Below are 23,526 nucleotides of genomic sequence, written 5' to 3' on the forward strand. Positions count from 1 at the left end.
TTCATAATTTTTACATTTTAATGATTAGCCGTAATCTTAGAGGTTCATCATAGTTGTAGATCTGATGAAACATTTTACAATCATGTGCCATCTGATTAACCGATATGCTTAACGTCTCATGTTTTATTCGAGATCCGTAAATTAAAAAAAAACACAAACTTTGAACATTGAATCTCTGTTCCTCCTCTTTATTTAACCATATGTTTTTAGTCTTGTAATAACATTGATGAGTTTCTCTGTTGAGCGTGGTTACTCTTTACCTAACACATATGGTTTTGTTTGGTCTTGTAATGACAGAACGCGTGAATGAGCTTATGATGGAATCGAAAGGTGGTAATAAAAAGTCGTCGTCTAGTAGTTCCTTATTTTACGAAGCTCCCCTCGGTTACAGCATTGAAGACGTTCGCCCCAACGGTGGAATCAAGAAATTCAAATCTTCTGTCTACTCCAACGTAAACCTTCGTCTTCCCCATCATTTTACTACTCTTCCTCATTCATTAAAGTTTCTTAACATTTTTTTTACTTTCTTTGCAGTGCGCTAAGAGGCCATCCTGAGTTGTAGCGTGCACCGAGTCTCCTAATATTAGTTATCGCTTTTCCTTATTTTTCCAGTTTACAATTTTACTTTCTTCTAAGCTCCGTTTCTGCTTGGTTCCCCAAACCAATCGTTCTCTCCTCCTACAATGGCCTTATCCGCAATCGGCTTCGAAGGCTACGAGAAGCGCCTCGAGGTCTCTTTCCTCGAGCCAAGCATCTTCCAAGATACCAAGGGACTTGGTCTCCGTGCTCTGACCAGGTCCCAGCTTGACCAAATACTCACTCCCGCTGCCTGCGAGATCGTTTCCTCTCTCTCCAACGATCATTTGGACTCTTACGTCCTCTCTGAGTCAAGCTTCTTTGTCTACCCTTACAAAGTCATCATCAAGACTTGCGGCACCACCAAGCTCCTCCTCTCCATCCCGCCGCTTCTTGAGCTGGCCGGTGAGCTCTCTCTGAGTGTGAAATCTGTTAAGTACACTCGTGGCTCCTTCCTCTGCCCCGGGGGGCAGCCTTTTCCTCACAGAAGCTTCTCGGAAGAAGTCTCTGTTCTTGATGGTCACTTTACTAAGCTCGGCTTGAACAGCGTCGCCTACTTGATGGGTAACGATGACGAGACTAAGAAATGGCATGTCTACGCCGCTTCTGCTCAGTCCTTCAGTGACAACAATAATGTCTACACGCTCGAGATGTGCATGACTGGTCTAGACAGGGAGAAAGCATCTGTCTTCTACAAGAATGGCGAGACGGGAACAATGACTGACAACTCTGGAATCAGAAAGATCCTCCCTAAGTCCCATATCTGCGACTTTGAGTTCGAGCCGTGTGGCTACTCTATGAACTCCATCGAAGGAGATGCGATCTCCACTATCCACGTGACCCCCGAGGATGGGTTTAGCTACGCTAGCTTCGAAGCTGTGGGTTATGACTTCAACACTATCGACCTGAGCCAGCTGGTGACGAGGGTCCTGTCTTGCTTTGAGCCGAAGCAATTCTCTGTGGCGGTGCACTCGAGCGTTGGAGTGAATGCTTACAAGCCTGAGATCAGTGTGGACTTGGATGATTATGGATGCAGAGAGAGGACGTTTGAGTCTTTGGGAGAAGAGAGTGGAATGGTGATGTATCAGACGTTTGAGAAGCTAGGCAAGTACTGTGGGTCGCCTAGGTCTACGTTGAAGTGTGAGTGGAGCAGCAACAATAGTAGTTGCAGCAGCGAGGACGAGAAGGACGAGGGAATCTAGCAGAACTTTTATTATCCAAAACTACTTTTGAGCTTTTCTGTTTTTGCTTCTTAATATAATATGAATAAGGTCTTGAGAAGTAGAGGTAATCTCCTTGTCAAGCAAGTGTGTTTGTGTTTATCGTGCTTTGTATGAATTTGGTTTTTATAATATATGGGAGACTATTATTATGCTATTATGGCGTTTTCCTTGTAATGTCGAACCTGAAGCAATTGTGTGCTTTTCTTGTTCTTGTTCTCAAGTTTTGTAGCATGATTATAATGGCGAAGAAGAGAAAGAAAAAAAGTACCAAAAACAAGGTTTATTGATGACCGGCACTGAAAAGACAAATCAGTTGTTGAAAATAGAAGAGTCCGGCACTGAAAAGACAAATCAGTTGTTGAAAATAGAGGAGTGTTGATGTAATAATAATACAAACCCATTAAAAAGAAAAAAAAAACATAAAGGTTTGACAACATGAGCATCCAAAACACATACTGCTCACAAGATCTTATTTCATTAGAGAATCCCCGCATAGAATTAGAGTGAATCCGCCTTCATCACCTGAAAAAAAAACACACACAGATGTAAGAATATATATGCAAGTATCGTTTGTGGTTTTTCTAAAGAGAAACAGAGAGACTCTGGAAATTTCTGTGTATTGATAGCTTGATATGAATGAAGATCTCACACATATATTAACTCGAACAGAGAGACTGAAGGAGTATCTACGCTCTAAACTTGACTCCTAAGTTACAAACTTATCTAGACTACAGAGAAAATAGATAACCAAACTCCAATAGTTTCTCTCAAAACAACGAAAAAGATAAAGGACAAAAACAATTACCTGTTCACGTAGCAAATTGTTTGATTCTATCTGTTTATCCAACATCCGCTGGCGTCGACGTAAATTCATCCTACCTGAGGTATGGAAAAAGAAGCAATCACAAGTATGTATTGTAAGTAATGAAAAAGAAGATATACGAAGCATTACTCCGAACAAAGCTAACTGTATAACCAGCCACCACCCATGGGAGAACAGAAGGATTCTTCTTCCTTGGCACCAAAGATGAATCTCTACTCTTCAAACCCCTCGTAGCCTCTCCTGAGATCACAAACGAAAAACATATTATATATATATATATATATATTCATAAATCAGAAACCGACTCATAAACAAATTTGATGCGTACTACCAAGAGGCGATGAGGATAAGTTGCGAGACCCACCCCGGTACATCTGCGCAACGACGGCTCTCAGATTACTCGGCGGCATGATCAGGAATTTAGGTTTTGCTTCTTCTCTCTCGAAAGGGGTAAAGCTAAAATTACTCATGGGCATACTATCCAAAATCCGAACCGAGCCGAACTGAAAAAACCAAGACCAAAACCGGTTCAAAAATTAGAAAAAACCCCGAACGATTTTCTATATCTCTAAATACAAAAAACCAAAACAGAACTGGACTGAACTGAAGACCGAATGGATAACCGAATATTTTTTGAATATTTTAAGATATTAATTATTTTAAATTTTAATATATATAAAATATACTTTATAAATAAAAATATCTTTAAAAAACCAAACTACACGAATAACCTAATAGTTTTTGGGTTTTCCTGGATTTAACTCGGGTTTTCGGGATCTTTTTCGTTTTTTGGGAGTTTTAAACCCGAGTTATTTGTAATATGGTCTCACTTCAGGTTTTATAAAAAAAAATAGAAACCCGATCTGAACCCGACATTATCCGAACCGAACCGATCCGAAAAATGTCCCGTTCCTAAGCATTGAACACTGTCGGGGTCATAGCCCGAGTCCTGAAAAAAAAATCTATTTGGTTTGGACCAGCAATTGCTTTAGAAGCCACAGGTGGAATAATCCCAAAGACGGCTCAATTCCTGACCAAAAACATTTCCTCTTCTAGAGGCAAGTTACAGATAGTTTATTCCTTATTCTATACAAACATCTTGGAGAGATAGTTTAGTACTTTCGATCAGACACTAGAGCAGCTCGTGACCTCAGTCGATCTTCCGCCGCAAACTGAGCCCACATCTTCTCGGAACGTTCAAAGTATTCAATGTTTTCATCATACTTCCTCTGGTTCTGAAACACACAAGATGATCAAATATGAATACTAGCAATCAACTGTCGTTCACATAATGTTTAATGATTATGCTTTTACCTCTTGGACCCAATCGTGCCAATAAACCTCCCCTTAATACAAAAAACAAAAAAGAAACCAAAGAAGCTGTAACTCGAGGGATATTTCAATTTCAGAGAATAAACTCGTTCATAATCATTAATACCTATGACATATCCCACACCCATTGCTAGACCTCGAATTATGAAGATAGTACACACAGCTCTTTTTCCTTGTCCGTTTTTTGACTCTACATTCCAAATACAAACATATCTAAACCCACCACCACCAACCATCTATGTCCAATCAAAATCAGAGAATCTTACCACGAGTAGATGACGAGAAGTTGCAGCGAGGCGCAACCGATCTCCAACTTCGATGTGCCTGCGTCCAGACCCAATCAAGCAAAAAAAAATCAGATAAAGGAATACTCAAAGCCAGATTATCGATCTACCTGGGCAATTACGGATCTCAAATTCAGCGTCATGATCGGCTAATCAGGGTTTGATCTTCGATTTGGGTAGATATATGGTCTCACCTGTGGTAAATTCATAAAAATGTTAAGCAGATCACACCCTAAATGGATTACAGCTCTCACTAAAAGCTAAACATACTTTCTCGGGAAAGCAAAGCCAGTCCCACAAATTCGCAGAAGGTTAACACATTGAAGCGTACCAGATAATCACGACGACGAAGAACGCTTGACGCTGGTGGTGGAAAGGTTTACTTTACAGCTTGCTTACAGAGCTTCGTGTTCATGAGGCGGTTTCAAACCAAGAGTTTAAATAGCTTTTTGTGCTCATGGTTGATGATGTTTATCACCCTAACTGGGCTGTTAATAGGTTTTAACCAATGGGCCTTATAAAATTAGTTTTCCTAGGTAGCCCAATGTGCATCTTTAAAACCATTTACGCATACTTTTGTGTTGTTCACCCTGCTTAGTGTCATGATAATCTTCTTATAAAGTGCATTAAAGCATCAAGTCCAACTCTGAGTATTTATAACTTTAGTTTTGCGTCAGTTCATATCTTTGAGAGTTTAGTTTGGATTTGGATAACATGTTTAAATAATTTTTAAATTTTTAAATTTTTTCAAAATTTGATAACATGTTCTATTATTATTATTTTGGTGACCGTAAACTCAAATATTAAATGAATTTATATTTATTATTAGATATCTAAAATATTTAAAAGCTATTCTATTATTATTATTTCAGTCCGGTACAATATTTTCATTGAGTTTTCATATCCGAATCAGACTTGTGGTCGAACCGTAAGATCTAGTAACTCATATATAGTGGAATAGAATATAATAAAATGAATATAGTAAAAGTATCTGAAAATCAAAAGACCGTTATTAACCCACTGAGAAAAATATAATTTGTTTTTTGTTTTATAAATTTTTGATATATTAATATATATTTGACTTGTATAAGAAATTTCTTTTAACAAATATTGTTAAGTTTATTTATAAATATATTAATTATCAATCTACCAAAATAGTGAAGCAAGTATTATTTTTTTTTTCCTTTTTTAATTTTCTATCAAACTATTATCAATTTTTTTTAAAAAAAAAATCAGTTTGTGACAGATATTTTATTATTAGAAATACATACAATTTAAATAATGTTACATTTATATGTATTTATGTATAAAATGGTCTTCATAATTTGGGATTTTGTAAAAAAAATGGGTCTAAAGTTAATTTGGTTAAATTTTTTTTTCTGTAACAAAAGTTAAATTATCCTTTTTAAGTTAAACGTCCAAAGTCCAATTAATAATATTTATTTTACTGATAACAAAGTGAGATTAAATAGGGATAACATATAATATATAAGGAATACCAAAAAATAAAAAAAGGAAACGGTCCAACAACATTTTATAAGTATATTTTTAAAGACTGCTTCCCTTTTAATAATATAGATACATAAATTTGAATTTTGTATAACTTAACATAACACATGTTTAGTTTGAATATTTAGATGCAGAATCAATATATATTAAAAATACTTCTGATGTTTTGGGTATTATTTAGTTATTTTGCATATTTACTTTTGACTATTTATATACATCTCCGAAATTTTGTTGAACTTCAAAATATGTTGTATATTCATAGCTTGAAGTGTCTTTCCCTTCGGTGGTGCTCGGGGGAAAAGTCTTATATCTAGCCAGCAGAGGACTGTGGTCTGATACTGTCTTAGAAACATGTTCACAATCCAATTTGCATGTTTCAAAAGATAGTGAAATAGATGGATTTTGATATGATGTCTTAAGAGGGTGAATAGCCGTGGTGGCAAAGAGGAACATTTTAGAGTCCAGAGAGTTGATATACGATGGGCGAGAGAGTTATTGGAATATAGAGGAGTGTCGATGTCACAATACATCAACTCATTAAAAGAAAAAGATACTTCAGCCTTTTGTACTTCGCTTTTTTACAGCATCGAGTACTTCAGTCCAGCATTGACAAGGCAACAAAATGTCTTCTGAGCACAAACAAACACGAACCACAACTACTGACAAGACTTCAGAGCTTATTATCAAAAGACACTTTCTAGATGATCAGTTTCAGTTTGTTGTAGTCTTCTTCTGGAAGAGAAAATTCCATGAGTATGTGTTGCCTTTCTTCTCAGCAACCTCCACACGTCTGCTTGTCGGAATATTCTTTCCTTCTGTCATGTCCTTTGAAGGTTGTAAAGATAACCAAGTACGGTGGAACTGCCGACGAGTTGTTACATTTAAAGGATATTTTAGGGAACCTATCACGTGTTTTTGTTATGTCATATTATCATGATATTTGATTTTATCTAATTAATGACGATTTATCAATAATTCATTTTCGAATGTCACTTCTTGTATAGCATTGAGCTTACGATCACGATTCAAGTTTTGTATGGCTTCACAGCGAGTACTGGAAGTTTGGAACCCTTAAAACAAAACAAAAACGAGTATTGGAACCCATTTAATACTATTAAGTTTGTAGCAAAAACAAATAACCTAAGCATAGTCGGTTATCTCAAAAACGATATCTATAGAGAAAAATTGTGCTTAATTTACTAGAGAAAATATCATTGATCTTTCTTCTCATTTTATTGAAACAACTAGGGATGCTTCTTGACCATGGTGTGCGAGAAACTTTCTCTCCCAGGCACACTTACCAAGAACGGTCCATAGCAAGTTGACCTTTGTAGCAATCTCGGTTTATCTAGCGGTTTCTTTCCGGGTTTAGTATCTTTTTCCTGCAAACCAGAAATCTTTTTCAAATTCTTTCTGCTTTTGGAAATATCCAGTGGATATTTCAACTCTCCATTTGAGCGTGCAGACCTTTCCGCCGGGTTCACTCCCCCGACATGGTCGGAGGGACCGTCTCCGTCCACCTCTCCGGCTACCCATGCCTGCTAGAAGGGCTTAACTGATGAAGAAGGAAAGACCCTAATCCTCAAGCTGTCTGCAGATTAGGAAAGCTCTCCCCAGTTACTATCTCCCTTACTGGTGGCTACTAGTTCTGATAGTAATACTCACAGTATCCTACAAACCTGAAACCATGGCTCATAGACGCTTACCAGCTGTAGATAAGGGTAAGGGTTTACAATTGGAACCCTACCAGGCCCCGCGAACAGCCAGAGTTAAGATTCCGGCGTCGGATAACTCTGCCTTACTCAAGAAGCATACTCTCACCATCATAGGCAAAGTCACCAATCCTTCAGTCCAGAAAGTCTGGTCTCTCATCCCTTTTTTCACTGAACATTGGAAGACAGAGGTGAAACCAGTGGGCTCGGACCTTGGCCAAGGTCTTTCCAATTTCAGTTTGCTCTGGAGTCAGATCTCTTAGCGGTTTTGGAGCAGCGACCTTTCCACTATGCTAAATGGATGATTATCCTTGAGAGATGGCAGCCAACTACATCACCAGACTTCCCATCTTTAATACCATTCTGGATTAAGGTCCAAGGAATCCCTGTCCATTTGTGGACAGAGGCGACGATACGTACCATTGGAGAAAACATTGGAATCTATGATACAGCGGAGATTACGTCTCTTGTATTCCGAATGAAAGTCCACATCAATGGTCGGCTCCCACTCATCAAACAAACTGTAGTGGAATTCTCGGAGGAAGAAGAGGTCACGGCCACTCTAGTTTATGAAAAACTAGAGAAACATTGCACTGTCTGCGGTCGTCTGGATCACGAACTCAGAGACTGTCTGGAACTCAAAGCTCAGAAGAGAGCGGAAGCAGCACGCCAACTTGCGGAAAAAGATCCACCACCAATTCAATCCTCAGTGAACCACCATATGGGGAGCGATAGGGAAACCTCTAACAACAGGGTCTCCTCTAGATCCCAAAATATCCCGCCACACTACGAGAGAAGAAGAGATGTCACCCATGACACTACTTCGCATCAGACGTACAAAAGACCTCGGGATTTCCTGAAAGATAGACTAAGTGGTGGTTACCACAGAGAACCTCCAGCCTACAAAAGATCCCGCTATGATGCACCTAGGGACAGAGGAGAGACTCCCCTCTCTAGAGGTACAGCAAAGAAAAGGCAGATGGAGTATAGAGAAGTAATCAGGGGCAACTCCCCAAAATCCCCCCCCCCCAATAAAGAAAATTTATACTCTAAGGAGCAGAGGGAGGCCAGCCCAAGAACAGAGAGGAAACAACAAGCTATGGGAGAAACTCAAAGACTGGAAAGATCAAGCTCTTCAAGGAGTGTAAATGAGACTCCTGCTAGGGGGGTTCCCCTTCAGGAGGGATCACCTCAGTTACTGCAACAAATCCCTCACGAAGCCCTTGAGGGAGCTATGGAAGAAGTTAGAGATGTCATGACAAAGTACACCAATTGTGTTGATCCTACCGAAAGAGCGGCGCGTCAAGAGAGATTTAGACTAGCAGAAGAAGAAGGGGAGGTGGAGGTAGCAGCTACTAATATGCTCCTGGCGGAGTTAGCTAGCCATGAGTTGACCCCTTTAGAGGAACCAACTACTGTAAGCCCCCGGGTTCCGGCTCTCCAACGGCTCGGGCCCTCGATAGAGACTGCTCCACCTGAGATGGCAGAACCGATCTTAAAACGCAAACCTGGTAGACCACCAGGGCCAAGAAGAATTCAGAGTAGTCCAAAAATGCTCCAGGGCTCCTGCTCAAAGAAGAGGAAGACCCATCAGACCAAACCACCTTTGGCTAGAAGAAAGCTGAGTACAGCCCGTGGCAGCGGTGGTACGGGGGCAGTGGGTAAAGCTTCTCGCAGGGAAGAACCGCAAAGATCAGGAACGCGAAGCTCAGATAACCAACCCCTCTGCAATCTCATTCCACCAGCCCGCAAGAGGAAGATGGATTTTCACAATCCGTCAACTCTCGGTCCTTGAAAATTGTAAGTTGGAACGTTCGAGGGTTAGGGAATCCCTCGACGGTCCAACATCTGAAGGATATCAAGCGTGATATTGATCCGGATATCCTCTTTCTCTCTGAAACAAAAAATCCCAATGAGTTTGTAATGAAGAAACTTGAGCAGCTAGGCTTTGATTTTTTTGAGATCGTTTCCCCAATGGGGCATGGTGCGGGAGGTTTAGCTTTACTCTGGAAGGAAAGAGTAAAAGTGGAAGTCATTGAAGCAAATGCTAACCTGATCGATACGGTAGTGGAATATGAGGGCAAGAGCTTCTTCTCCTCGTTTGTGTATGCTGACACTGACTATATTAAGCGCCGCGAGTTGTGGACATATTTGATATCAGTATCAGATGCTAGAGATGCCCCCTGGTTCATTACAGGAGATTTCAATGACATTTTAAATGAAACTGAGAAAGAGGGGGGACTTCAAAGACCTGAAAGCTCCTACAATGATCTTCGAACCTTTTACTCAGAAGGAGACCTATATGATCTGCAGTACTCGGGGGATCCTCTCTCTTGGCGAGGGCAGCGAGGTGATTACTTGGTCCGATGTAGGCTTGATAGAGCTGCTGCCAACTCCAATTGGGCAGAGCGCTTCCCTACAGCCAGAAGCGTGTATCTTACATACGGAGGAAGTGATCATAAACCTATTGCCTCCATTTTCGAACCTGAGAAGAAGCGGAGAAGGGGCGTCTTTCGTTTTGATCGACGACTGCGAGATAACCCTGAAGTTCAGGAACTGATCAAAACCACGTGGAGGGAAGCTCGTAATAAGTCTGTCACCCAGCGTATAGCTCTTACCCGAAGCGCAATCTCCTACTGGAGTAAGAAGCAACAACGTAACAGTAGACTTGCTATCGATAAGATGAAGGAGGCTCTGGAAGCAGCCGAAACGGACATGGCAAATGATACAAACCTCATCCAGAAAATCACCTCTGAACTGCAAGAAGCCTACAGGAAAGAAGAAGAGTATTGGAAACAGAGAAGTCGCTTACTGTGGCTCCGATTGGGAGATAGAAACTCAGGCTTCTTTCATGCTATTACCAGAAATCGTAAGCGGATCAATGCCTTCTCTGTTCTCGAGGATGCTTCAGGAGAGTTGGTTTACACGGAGGACAAAATCAGCAAAGCTATAGTGAATTATTTCCAGACATTATTCACTACTGGCCTCGGAGACAGCAGAGAAATAGTCGAGGAAGCACTCCAACCAATTATCTCTGATCCTGAGAATGAGCAACTGATTAGCCCCCCCCACGGCGCAAGAGATAAAGGATGCAGTCTTCTCGATTCACTCCGACAAAGCGCCCGGACCCGATGGGTTCTCAGCTAGTTTCTTCCATTCCAATTGGGATTCCATTGGAAAGGAAATTGTGGAGGAGATACAAGCGTTCTTTGCTACTGGTTCTCTCCCGAACAGAGTAAATGAGACCTTTATCCGATTGATACCGAAGATACAGTCTCCGAAATCAGTGGCTGACTATCGACCGATAGCCCTGTGCAATGTATACTACAAGATTATTTCTAAGCTGCTATCCAAGAGGCTGCAGCCACTGCTTCCATCTATTGTCTCAGAAAACCAGTCCGCTTTTGTTGCCGGTAGAGCCATCTCAGATAATGTCTTAATCACGCATGAGGTTTTGCATTATCTGAAGACTTCTGACGCTGAGAAGAGATGCTCAATGGCGGTCAAGACCGACATGAGCAAAGCCTATGATAGATTAGAGTGGAACTTTATTGAGCAGGTTCTGCTGAGATTGGGGTTTCATCGCCGATGGGTTACTTTGATCATGGCTTGCGTGACTTCAGTTACATACGCCTTCCTCATCAACGGCTCGCCTAGAGGAAGAGTTAAACCGAGTAGGGGAATCCGGCAAGGAGACCCACTCTCACCATACATCTTCATATTGTGTAGTGAAGTTCTCTCGGGACTATGTAACAAAGCCCAAGCAAATGGTCGTCTAAAAGGAATCCGGGTTGCGCGAGGGTGTCCTCAAGTAAACCATCTACTTTTTGCGGACGATACTATGTTTTTCGTTCGAGCAACTGAGACCAGCAGTTTAGCCCTCAAGGAGATTTGGCAAAAATATGAAGCAGCTTCCGGCCAGTCCATAAATGTAGCAAAATCTTCGGTAACCTACTCCAAGCTAACTCCGGATGCGCTGAAAGAAAGGGTTGCAGGCATATTGCAAATTCATGGTGAGGGAGGAGTTGGCAAGTATCTCGGCCTCCCCGAGCACTTTGGGCGCAAAAAGAAAGATCTCTTCAACTCAATAGTTAGTAGAATTGAACAAAAGGCAAAGAGCTGGGCTAATCGGAAACTCTCTACCGCTGGAAAGTTAACGATGCTACAGAGTGTCCTCTCACCCATTCCTTCATACTCCATGACATGCTTCAAGCTTCCTGCATCACTGATTAGAAGAATCCAATCGGCCCTCACCCGCTTTTGGTGGGATGGACCGGATGGGAATAAGAAGATGGCTTGGGTGTCGTGGGACAAAATGAAACAACCTAAATCTCTGGGTGGACTGGGGGTGAGAGACTTTGAATGTTTTAATGATGCCTTCCTGGCCAAGCTTAGCTGGCGGCTCATCAATAACCCCTCTTGCCTGCTCAGTAGAGTTTTGTTTGGCAAATATTGTCATGAGGAAAGCTTCCTTACAGTGCAACAAGCTTCATCGGTCTCTCACGGGTGGCATGGGATCCTGGTAGGGAGAAATTTGGCGCTTAAGCATGCGGGTTGGGTGATTGGTGACGGTGCTTCAGTTAGAGTTTGGGACGATGCATGGCTGAGTCTCACCCAACAGGAACGACCAATGGGACCAGCAAATGAAGACAACTTATCCCTTCTAGTGTCAGACCTTTTCATTCCAAACACGCGGGAATGGGACAGCGAAGCTATTCAACGATGGATCCCCTTTGATGAGAAGAGAATCAAGCTCATTAAACCGAGTTCTACCGGGGCTCCGGATAAGCTGGTTTGGCTGAAGACAAAATCTGGCGCTTTCACTACTAAGTCAGGTTACTACGCCGCCCTGGAAGAATGTGATGATGGCCAGTTTGCTAACTCAGCTCTGAGTAACTGGCATAGAGATGTGTGGAGGCTACCAGTGGCGCCAAAGGTTAAGCTCTTCCTATGGAAGATCTTTCAAGGAGCTCTAGCAGTAGGAGAGAGACTGGTGGCACGCCATATTAACGTTGATCAACACTGCAAAAGATGCAATGAGATTGAATCTACGAATCATCTTCTTCTTCATTGCGGTTTTGCTAAGAAGGTTTGGGAATTGGCTCCGCTTAGCACAGGCTTTGACCTTAGAGGATTGGTAGATTTGGCAGAGTTGTGGCCCGACCTTTGTAGAGTAGTCTCACTTCCCCCAGTCGGCCTACAAGCTGGCTCATTGGTCCCATGGATTTTATGGGCGATCTGGATAGCCAGGAATAACCTGATTTTCAATAACAAGACATCAACCCCGGAAGAAACTATTACCAAGGCGGTGGTTATGGCCCGAGAATGGTTCCTGGCCCAGGAAAAGGTGACACCACGTAAGAAGGCAATACCCCTTCCTCTGAGGCTACCGGAAGGAACTACAGTAGTTGCGGTCGATGCGGCGTGGAGGGGTGATTCGAATACAGCAGGATTCGGCTGGGTTATGAAGCATACAGGTAGTAAGGTTCAGTTTGAAACCGCATCGAGATCAGTCAGATCTCCGCTTAGTGCTGAGGGCTTGGCCCTTCGAGCTGCGATTATGAAGTGTAAAGAGTTGGGAATCCAGCAGGTTATCTTCGAGTCTGACTCTACTCAACTGGTAGCAGCGCTCAAGCCGCAGTCGGCACCTCCGGAACTGTATGGAATAGTTGCGGATATCCTCCATTGTGATGTTTCTTTTAAATTCTGTTCTTTTATTTGGATTCCTCGTAGTAGGAACAGTGAGGCCGATGTATTGGCAAAACATGCTCTGTTTTCTGAAAACTCTGTTTTGTACCCTTTGGGGATTTAAGTTCTAGCTAATGAAGTTTGTGTTACAAAAAAAAAAACTAGGGATGCTTCTTGCTTTTATGTGTGTGTGCTTGAACATTAATTTAATAGAATCGTGATCATAGCTAGATCTATTAAGGAAATATTTACAATTTTGTTGCTAAGTTGTTATATATATTTGTCCACTATGTCTGAGGTGAACAACATCAAACATTTCCATGACATATCTTCTCTAATGCAACATTCTATTAACAGTCAATATCAACATTTTTCTTCATTAAGTTCGTTTATTATGGTTACATTTTATTACAAACATGCCACTCTTAACATAACTTCACTAACACAACACTCTCTAGCTAACTGTCTCTTATAATCCGACTTCTCTCCCGTAGATCCAGCTGAAGGCAACAGAAGGCCTCGACCCAAGTTTCACTCTATCGTTAGCCCTTTCCTCTAACCTCGTGATCCTCTGCGGCAAGCTACACAGATACTCCTGTGCTCTCCTTCCTTCGCCGGTCAAACCCACTCCTAAGCTCTCCACCTTCCACCGCCGCAGCAAAAACTCCAATATCCCGGCGTAATCCATCGCCGTATAAACTCCTATTCGTTGCGCCACCGCACCGTAATGGTCGAACAGATTGTCGTCGCGACCATCGTGCATCAGATGAGCCGGCATCGTGATTCGCTTCCTCATCATGCTCGCTAGAGCCTGTACGGTCCCATCAGGATCGATCTCGAAGAGCTTCTCGACGATCCGTGTGTAAGCTGTCTCGTGCCGCTTCTCGTCAGCTGCGATTGTGCCGCAGATCTTGGCGAGAGTGGTGTCGCCGTAGGTAGTGGCTAGCTTCGCCGTGTTGGCGTGGGAGATGAAAGTCGCTCTCTCTTGGAAAGACGTGTAAATGAAGCCATTGTAAGGGTTGTTTTCAAATTTTGAGTCCTGAAAAACAATTGTATAATTATAAGTTTTGATCACATAAAAGTATAATTTACATTTTGGGCTCAGAATTTATGTTATTGCAGAATTTGAATGCCAAACCTTACTTAAACCGTGTGGAAATAAACCGGACGACATTGATTCGACATTATAGATAGTCGGTCAAACCGGGTTTAAAATTTAATTTAATTTAATTTAAAGTTAAGTAACTATTTATATATGTATAAATAATTTTTTATATCATTGTAAGAATCTAAAAATAATATGAAAATAAAATAAAAACTTCAAAATAATATAAAATATAATGAAAATTAAATTATTTAAATATATATCAAAAAACAATAAGAAAATTTTATGAATTCTTTAAAAAAATTGATAATCTGGTTATAACATTGAACCGGTCACAGTTTTAACAAGTTTGACTGTTTTTTTATTAGATTTATCGGTTTAACTAAAATTTAGTTTTAGCACAATCGGCAACCGGTTAAAAGAGCGAGTCACGGTCCAACCTGTCTGGTTTCCAAAACACTGCCTGTAACTGAAACCGATTCTGACTAGAAAAGAAACTATTTAAATTTAACCAGCTCGATATGAATTAAGTGAAAATCATTTTCATTTTGATAAAAAAAGACCATGCATATAGATATAGTATGAGATCAAAACGTACCATGCCAGATCCGATCAGATATTGAATAGTTCTTTCAACATGTTGCATATCAACACGACCAGATAGATAGAGATACTTATTCAACAAATCACCGTGTCGGTTTTCCTCTGCCGTCCACGCTCTAACCCAAACCGCCCACGGCGTCAAACTCCCGCCGGTCTCATCCTTGACACCGTCGAGTGTATTCAAAGTCGTTTGATAAGTTGGCAATGCTTCTTCGGTGATCATATCTCCGACAAGAACTACAAAGTAATCGTCGGGAATCTCTCTTGTTCGATCTCTTAGCTCTTTCACTTGCTCGTAGAATTGGTCTTCGTCATTGGTCTGAGGCAAAAGGTCTTGTGGTTGCCATGAAGTTTCGACGGGTTTGAGGTAAGACAGTAAGTTTTCTTGTGCCCAATTCTCCATTGATTTGAAGATCTCAAGCTTCTCTTGTGTTATTGTGTGGGTTATTTGGTTTGGTACCTCTTTGATGGGTCGAAACGTCTTCTTGTGTGTTTGTTCACTTGTTTTTCTATAACATTTTAAATCGTTACAACATTGTTATATTTTGATCAGGTCTTGTGTCCTATATATTACAGCTCATATATTCGTTTGCGAGCATTTAATATCCAAATCCAATCATAAAAAAACTCAACCCCGACTTACCAAACTGCATGCATGCGATTTCTCGGAATACAATGACTTCACCAAACTACATGCATGCTATTTCTCGGTAAGATTTCTAATACATGTAAAGAGGGTTTATGGAAAAACTTATTTTGAGGTATAGTTTTAATATTTATAGCTATCTCTTGAATTTAAGTATTACATGAAATGCCAAAATTTTGTTTATTTAATTATTAATAGCCAAGTAGACAATATATATACATATCATTCATAGAATTACTAAGCATCGATCTTTCATCCCATTTTTTGAAAAAAAAATCCAATGAGTCAAACATATACCACACCAAACTAACCATTGAAAAGAAGTAAAGATCTGAAAAAACATACCTAGGGCTTGTGGCAACGCATGAAACTCGAAGACGGCGAGGAAAACTCGGACCCAAGAAAAGAGACGGCGAAGAAGATACCGCCACCACCGGATTCTGCTTCATTGGCGTCGTCTTCGTCGAATTCAAGGGAAGAGTCATAGTCATCTCTCTCTAGATCTCTACACTCTTTTTCTTTCTCTTTTGCATGTGTGTGATGCGAGGAGAGGAGACTATCTTATAAATAAATATAGAGTTGATTTTACCAAAAAAATTAAAATATATAGAGAGTTGACAAAAGATGTGTTAAACATGGCATCCTTAGATATAATAGTAACTAATTAGTAAGTATTATTATCTAATAATCATGAAAATTATGTCACTGGTTATTTGCTTAATAATACACAACAATGTGTGACATGCCAACAGTCTTTTATTATTAAAGAAATTATGAACATGGGCTGTCTAAATAAATATATATTTATATAATTAATTAACCGTAACCGACAATTTCTTTTGCTTGTAATTGTAATTCAATAAGAAGTTTATCAGTACAATATTGCCGCTGTAAATAATGTATATCAAGTAAAATCGACATTAATGATATGAGATTTCTTGCACTTTTCAAAGTTAAAAAAATACTGTTATAATGCATTAGTGCTTAAGTTATTAAGGTCTCTATTGATGTTTCAAATAGAGCATTTACCGTTAACTCGATGACTATAAAAGCAATGCAATTTTATAACTAAGTGAAAACTAATGCAAAGATAAAAACAAATCACGTGAAATATCATTTATTTTCGCTTGCATTCACGTTTAAATGTTTCATTTAGTATCACTTTCGTACAATCAATAATAAAGTTAATCATAATTAAAAATAATTAGGCATATACAAATGCATGCACGTTACTATTTAAATGCAGGCACAATAATTTATTGTTACAATAAACAAAAAAACGCATGGATTGTGATTGGGTTAAGAATTAAGATACTCTTAACCTGATCGTTTCAGGCATAAATAAAGTTCTGTAACGCATGCATGCCGTGCCGTTTATAAACAAACAAATCGGGTTGATTAAGAAAGTTGGCTTATTCATGTTTACTTGCCACGAAGTGTTGACATGCCAATAACTCTGAAAATCAAACGTTACAAAACTAATTGCAAGGATGTTTCTAAAAAAAAGAACATATAATGCAATATTTTATTAGAGATTATCAATATAATAACATTTCTTGTTAATTTTTCTTAAAAAAACAACTACATTTTATTTCTTTGTTTTGTAGGAAACGTTTTGTATTAATAAACATCATTTCGATGTAAATATATCTTTGAACGTTTTGAGTATTGAACTTTGATTAGGATCCGAGTCAACATATAACGGCTTAATTAATCCCAACAGAGCAAGAGAAAATCAATAAACATTATTTAATAAACCGGGGTCTAACCAGTTAGAACCAAACCAAACCAAACAAAGAATCTACAGAACAGAACAAGAGAAAGTGTCCTAAGCAGTGACCAAACCAGCTTCAGGGGCTCTTCACATCTCAGCCTCTAGGCACTCTACCAGCTTCTACATCTTCATCTTCTCTCCTCATACTCGGATTATCCACCAAATGTAAACCCATAAACCCTCCGTCTTCCTCTTCACCGTTACCTCCCTGAGCCACTCCATTCTCTGCTGCTTGCGCTTGCGCTCTTGCCGCCTCCAACACTTGGAAGTAAGCATATGGCCCCCACGCTTCAAAAACATATCAAAAAATTTCATCATAAATTCACAAGCAGCCTGTAAATTGAATCCTCAATTCTTTTTGTTTACCTTCGGTGTGATAAGGTGGTGGAAAGAATTGAAGATAACAGAACGTAGACACCACGAGACCTGTAGACGATGGTATAAGTTTCTATGATGTTTAAAGGGAAACAAGTATGTGTAGAGAGTGAAAACAAGCAAACCTAGCAAGCCTCCAGCAAAGACGTCTTGCCAGTGATGCCAATAGTCATCTACACGGGAAATACCGACAAGAGCTGCAACTAGCAAAGGGAGTATGACAATGCATAGCTTCGCAACGTGGCCTTTACCATCAAACGCTTGAATCTTCCCTGATAAATACAGCGACAAGAATCCTAGACCCGCAAAAGACCCTAACAAAAGCCAAAAAAAACAAACAATCTTTTGTCAAAAATTTCTCAAGAAAAAAATAAATAATAAACATTAGGCTTTGTGTTGTCTTACAAGAGGTGTGTCCGCTTGGGAAGCTTTTGTGCCCTTCCCTTATGACACTTTTATCACCATGACATATCACATCTCCAAGGCTATCGTAAACCTGAGAAGCAAAAACAAAAAAACAAAACTCAAGAGACAGAACATGAACTAAAAAACACACACAATAGTAAAAACACTTACAGCTTTGCCATCAGGAAAACAACGCCAGAAGAAGTCAGGGCGTGGTCTACCAACTGCGTTCTTTATCGAATCCGTAAGCACCGCCGTCACCAGAACAGAGTATAACAGACCTAGCACCGCGTGGTGAAGATCGTATACGTCTCTTCTACGGAAGTAGATAGCTATGAAGATCACCAATGGCAACAGCATTGCATAGATCTGTCATTTTAGAAGAAATAAATGGTTTTAATTGTGAAACATGTCAGAAGTTGGGTTTCATGGAAGGTTAATTACCGGGACAGTCCAGATTGGTACGGTGTTACTCTTTAGAGGGAAGCTAAGATCAGTCATCATATCTTTACTGACAAAGCGATAAAACGGGTGGATTATAAGGAGTATGCACTCGAGTATAACGAGTAGTACGAGTATGATCCAGTCGTGCATGTGAGTCCTTGCAAGAGTCATTCCGTGGGACCTCACCGTGTGCGCGCCTAGTTGTGCTTCCCTCATCTTGTGCTGCTCAGAGACATAAAAATATGACATTAATAGCATAATATGCTTGGATAACAAACAATGTAAGCAATAAAGATACGTGTGTTGTGTAAAAATAGCAACATGGACTCAATAGAAAAGCTACTTGTAGCATAAAATTAAGCGGTCTACCACAACTGAGCTACGTAAACAAGTGTTGTCTTGAATTAAATTCATCAACAAGGACGTTTGACATGGACAAGACCAAGAGACAAATACAATAAGAGGTACCTCTTTACTATAAGGTTCTATGAGTGGAATGTCAGATGGTGAGACCCAATTATCAGCAGTTCCTGAAACCTCGGGTCCCCGGTTTGTGACAGCCTAAGATCATCCCAGGAATCACAAACTCTTCCCGGTAAAAAGTTTTGCAAGGGAAAGACAAAGAAAAACACCCCAAAAATTCAAGAAACATTCCTACACTTTCCTGAGCATGTGCACTTTAACTCAACAGAAACAATAATATCTACATGCTAGAAGAGGACTTGGTTGGAGAGTCAGTTTATATTGTTAACTGGTATATGCTACACACATGCAGTTACGAACGGTACTCAATACTGTGATGAATGTCTAAAAATCAACCTAACTCATCACTAAACAAGCCTGCATCAATTGCTAAATCAGTCATTGCCACCATAACTAATTGGTTTTCTTCTGATCAGCCAAAAAAAATCAATTCTTCTACGTTGACCACTTACTACAATAACAATCCCCATGTTCAAGCTGGAAACTAAAGTATCCACCAAATGATATCACTTATCTACAAACAACTCTAAAAACAGAACCACAAGAGAAAATATGAGAGAGAGAGAGAGGAATCATTTATAACTTGAGGCCAAGTGATTAAACAAAACCATGGTTAAAGTAGATTGTCATCACCAAAAACGAATCTGAAAAATAAGAGTCACTCACTCACTCACTTGATAGTACTATTGCAAATTAGAAAGTTTAATTGAGACTCTTGCAAACCTAACAATCTATAACGAGATATAACATTTGAAGGAAGGCATCAATTTGAAGTGAGATACTCCAATTTAAAAACTTTTCCCAAAAATCATTGGCAAGAAACAACAAACCTTAAAAAGCCCCCCAAAATTCAGAAAACGAGGAAAAGGCATCGTAGAAGGAGTTTAAAAAGCCCCAGAAAGTAGTTAGCTGAAGAAGAAGAAGAGGAAAAATAAAAAAAAAAGAAGATCTCGCTGGAGGAAGAAAAAAAAGAAGACAGGAACTGGCAGTAATTGAAGGAGCCATACACAGTGACTCTGTGGGGACAATCTAATCTACACAAGTGGGAGAAAAATAAATACTTATATATGTCTACACAACAACAAAAACAAAAACACATGTGAAAGGAACAACCTTTATTCCCCCTCCATGGATATGATGCAAAAGAAAGATTTTTTAAAACTGAAACTGGAGAACAAAATTTACCTGACTCTGTTCGTCTTCTGTTAAAAAAAAGGAGGAGTTTTTACCTGACGCTGATCGATTCGTTGCTTTGATGCTGATGAAGAAAACGTGGGTTAGTGGCAAAGGTGTAATCCCCTATCTATATAGTTCCATGGCGGATGAAACAGAGAAAGCACGCGTTTTGATGCATTGATGATGAATGAATACATTTGTATGTATACTGTTTAGAGCTGTAACTGGTAAAACAAGAAATGAATACATGGAATAGAAAGGAATGGAATAAGATGAATGGAATGCAGTAGAAAAATGGAATGGATTCATTCCATTTGTTCCTTATCAAAATTGTTTTGGAATGTTTTGCTTTGTATTTTGATTAGATTTTTTTGGAATTGATGGAATGAGCATTCCATTCCATTCATGTTAAATGGTAAATTTTTTTATGGAATTAATGGAATTGATCATTCCAAAGCATTCCATTCCAAAAATGGTCAATCCAGTTGCAGCCTAGGTCACTGATTGGGTTCCAATTATGTCAAGTTTAGCCCTTTAATTTTCTTCAGCTGTTGTGTTTTTGTTTGAATTTTTGAATGTTTCCTTTTTCTTCTTTTTATTCTCTTTTGGTGCTTTTCTTGTTTGTTGATTAAAAAAAGATCTTTCTTATATCTTCAGCAACCTTACCTAACCTTACAAGTGTAAAGAATGAAGAGCTGTCTCTGAATGTAAACTAAACACCAAATGTGCAGTCATTGTCTCTAAACCAAAAATAACTGGAAAGTTTGTCAGAGACACTCACATGACGAATAAGTAAAAAGGTTGAAACTTTGAACAAGCAAGCAAAAACACAAACGGACATTCTCACTCAGCTTTGTTGTCATCTTCTTGTAAGAGAGGGTCTCTAAGAGAGCCAAACATCCAATCCATCCATATAGTATAATGACCATAGTTATGCTTGTAAGTAGTGTGGTGTATCGTATGGTACCCTGCACCCATCACAGGCCAAATGTTACCGTGGATGCAGTCATGGATGTTCGCTGTCCATATCGCTTCCATGAACAAGAGACCTAGATGTGTTGTGAAATGAATCGGCACTATAAACAGAGCTACCACGTGCGGTACTGCCTGCAGTATCCCGTCTAGTGGGTGAAACGCAAGCCCTGAAACAAAACCAAAAACTGGTAAGAATCTGGATGCTACCAATCTTTGACATGACTAAAGTATTAAGAAATTAAAATATATACTTTACCGGCAAAGGGAGAGAGTGTGTTCTGCTTGTTGTAGATATGATGGGTGGCATGGAGATATTTGTAAAGAGGCTTGATGTCATGAAGCTCTCTGTGCATCCAATAAATACCAAACTCGACTAGAACAAGGTAGACAGCGATGGAAAGAAAGTAGAGGAACCAGCTGACTTCGCCTATTCTGGAGTAACATTTGGTCCAACCACTTTCGATCATGTGCTCGGAGACGGTTGGAAGAAGAGTGTACCAAGGCATCGCCTTCATTGCTACAGATATTTGCAAAAGCATAGCCTTTCTTGTAGGAATGGCATCTGATGACAAATAAAAGATTTCAAACCAAGACAAAGCACTAGAGTTCTAGAAGAAGATTAAAAGGGAAAACTACAAATTTTATCACAGAAACTCTGCTATATTCTTCTCCAGGATAAGTTTCATAGAACAAGCAAACACATATTCCTAATATCGGATGAAGTCAAGATACAACCACTGCAACTACCAATGTAATTGGAGGTAGTGTGAAGTATAATTGCTCAAGAACTTGATTGGAGGTAATGTGAGGTAATTTTATTACAGAAACTCTGCTACAGAAAAAGATTCATTAAGCAAATAAAACACATATTCCTAATATCGAATGAAGTTCAAGCAGACAATCACTGAAACTACCAAACTAACTGGAGATACTGTGATGTATAACCCAAGAACTTATAGCAAGCCCAAAGATAGAGAGTAAACGTATATAACGCAAGCACAGAGCTAAAGAGTCTCGTCTATCATAAACCTCACCAAGAGACATCATCATAATTAAAGAACTATGGTACATATAGTTCATCAGTTTCAAGGTAATTATGACAACTGAGTTCTAATTTCATCCAGATATTCAGACAAAGACAAACTGAAACATTAGCTAATCGAGGTTGTTTTCATGACTTAAGAGTTAGAACTTGAACTACCAAACCAAACCCATGTAAAATCAAAATCATACTTATTATGAAAGCATGACAGATGCTAAAGTCTAATAAAATTAACAGTTTGAGACACAAAAAAAAATTCCTTTTAAACAAAAAATTGACATGAGCCAATCAGACCATGGCAGGATCGAACCGATAACTAAACTTCATGATCGAGATCAACAGAGGAAACTAATTCAAGAAGCTTAAAAATCACCTCTGGGGAGATAAACGTTAAGTTTAAGGTAATAGATGTAGAAGCACCAGAGAAAGCCTGAGATGAAGTAGAGCAAGGTTCCGGCGAGGTAGTTCCGGAGCCATGTCTGGAGAAAATGAGGTAATGGATCCCACAGATTCGACGGCAAAAGGTGACTCAGAACAATGCGATTGTAAAACGAGGTTTCGTCCACAAACTGCATCAGATACGCAGCATCCACCGCCATTTTGATTCCCCGTCCGATAAACTGGCGATCCACGCCAATGTAGACGGGAGAAGATTCGCCGGAGTGGTTTTTTTGAACTTAAACTTGTCCTGAAGTGGAACAAGTCAACTGAACTAATGCATGCCCAAACCTTTCACACTCAGTTGCGCTGGAATGTGTTTGGCCCACTTTGATTATATCGAAATAGCTTAATTCTTTCTTCCCAAACGTTTATTAATTTACAAATTGAACCTTGTACTTCTACATAGTGTCCGTAAACCCTCATCGTGCGGGGGCACGTGCGGTCCGAACGAATTAAATGGCCTGGAACCCAATATATTCTAATGGGCAATAATTAATAGCCCAAATTATAAAGCCCAAACTAGTCCAGAACCAAATCGTTTCGATTATCAAACACACTTACTTCTCCTTCAATTTTTAACTTTAAAGCTACAAGCATAGAATATACGATTTGAAAAATACGAATCTATTGGGAATTTGAGATCGATGTGATTTGTGTTTTTGCTGGTGAATGTCTTCTTTACATCATGTATATATAATAATAATATTGGGTTAGAGTGAAGATTTTTTGGCTTAAATGGAATCTTTTTGATAAATAGAAGAGAGATAACGAATCGGCTAGATTTTTTTCCCCGGTTGATGATTATATTTTGGCTGTTTTATGGATTTATAAAGACATAATTTGTCGGTTTATTACAAAAACGTGAGAGTGAGGAGTCATCGTGCAGTCCACGTGGACAGCTAGCAACCGG

The 23,526-nt window shown here is 39.6% G+C and overlaps 4 protein-coding genes across 15 annotated transcripts; all 4 read right to left on the reverse strand.

Annotated features, from left to right (window-relative positions):
• Positions 1 to 561: 561 nt before the first annotated feature.
• LOC103870909 (putative lipid phosphate phosphatase 3, chloroplastic) lies at positions 562 to 20,372 on the reverse strand. Of its 5 annotated transcripts, none has more exons than XM_033290888.1 (9): positions 20,212 to 20,346; positions 18,968 to 19,060; positions 18,500 to 18,721; positions 18,227 to 18,424; positions 18,056 to 18,146; positions 17,776 to 17,964; positions 17,642 to 17,701; positions 17,455 to 17,563; positions 562 to 1,179 (listed from the first exon to the last, which is right to left on the reverse strand). In XM_033290888.1, the coding sequence occupies exons 3-9, from the start codon at positions 18,713 to 18,715 to the stop codon at positions 888 to 890; spliced, it is 1,155 nt and encodes a 384-aa protein (XP_033146779.1). In that variant the 5' UTR covers positions 18,716 to 18,721; positions 18,968 to 19,060; positions 20,212 to 20,346; the 3' UTR covers positions 562 to 887. The 5 variants fall into 5 exon arrangements, with proteins under 5 accessions (XP_033146779.1, XP_009147341.2, XP_009147343.2 ...); XM_009149093.3 differs by lacking the exon at positions 20,212 to 20,346 and adding an exon at positions 19,813 to 20,062; XM_009149095.3 differs by lacking the exon at positions 20,212 to 20,346 and adding an exon at positions 19,813 to 20,059 and having other exon boundaries at positions 18,968 to 19,087.
• Positions 2,062 to 5,113, reverse strand: LOC103870911. 8 transcript variants are annotated; one of them, XR_633453.3, is made up of 10 exons: positions 4,509 to 4,644; positions 4,349 to 4,432; positions 4,221 to 4,278; positions 4,061 to 4,144; positions 3,937 to 3,968; positions 3,742 to 3,857; positions 2,954 to 3,125; positions 2,752 to 2,862; positions 2,605 to 2,678; positions 2,062 to 2,321 (listed from the first exon to the last, which is right to left on the reverse strand). XR_633453.3 is itself a non-coding variant. In XM_033290893.1 (9 exons), exons 2-7 carry the CDS (start codon positions 4,379 to 4,381, stop codon positions 3,089 to 3,091), a joined length of 360 nt encoding a protein of 119 aa, XP_033146784.1. In that variant the 5' UTR covers positions 4,382 to 4,432; positions 4,570 to 5,053; the 3' UTR covers positions 2,062 to 2,321; positions 2,605 to 2,862; positions 2,987 to 3,088. The 8 variants fall into 8 exon arrangements, 5 of the variants coding, with proteins under 5 accessions (XP_033146784.1, XP_018514764.1, XP_018514763.1 ...); XR_004457916.1 differs by having other exon boundaries at positions 2,605 to 2,862; positions 2,951 to 3,125; positions 4,570 to 4,991; XR_004457915.1 differs by having other exon boundaries at positions 2,605 to 2,862; positions 4,570 to 4,681.
• On the reverse strand, positions 13,407 to 17,374 carry LOC103870910 (stearoyl-[acyl-carrier-protein] 9-desaturase 2, chloroplastic). Its single transcript, XM_009149099.3, has 3 exons — positions 15,847 to 17,374; positions 14,851 to 15,364; positions 13,407 to 14,186 (listed from the first exon to the last, which is right to left on the reverse strand). Exons 1-3 carry the CDS (start codon positions 15,990 to 15,992, stop codon positions 13,617 to 13,619), a joined length of 1,230 nt encoding a protein of 409 aa, XP_009147347.1. The 5' UTR covers positions 15,993 to 17,374; the 3' UTR covers positions 13,407 to 13,616.
• A 414-nt stretch (positions 20,373 to 20,786) lies between the features above and the next one.
• LOC103870908 (delta(7)-sterol-C5(6)-desaturase 1) lies at positions 20,787 to 23,248 on the reverse strand. Its single transcript, XM_009149092.3, has 3 exons — positions 22,549 to 23,248; positions 21,390 to 21,695; positions 20,787 to 21,300 (listed from the first exon to the last, which is right to left on the reverse strand). The coding sequence occupies exons 1-3, from the start codon at positions 22,772 to 22,774 to the stop codon at positions 21,002 to 21,004; spliced, it is 831 nt and encodes a 276-aa protein (XP_009147340.2). The 5' UTR covers positions 22,775 to 23,248; the 3' UTR covers positions 20,787 to 21,001.
• Between the last annotated feature and the right edge of the window lie 278 nt (positions 23,249 to 23,526).

This window comes from Brassica rapa, chromosome A05, assembly GCF_000309985.2.
Source record: "Brassica rapa cultivar Chiifu-401-42 chromosome A05, CAAS_Brap_v3.01, whole genome shotgun sequence".
Classification (NCBI taxonomy): Eukaryota; Viridiplantae; Streptophyta; class Magnoliopsida; order Brassicales; family Brassicaceae; genus Brassica; species Brassica rapa.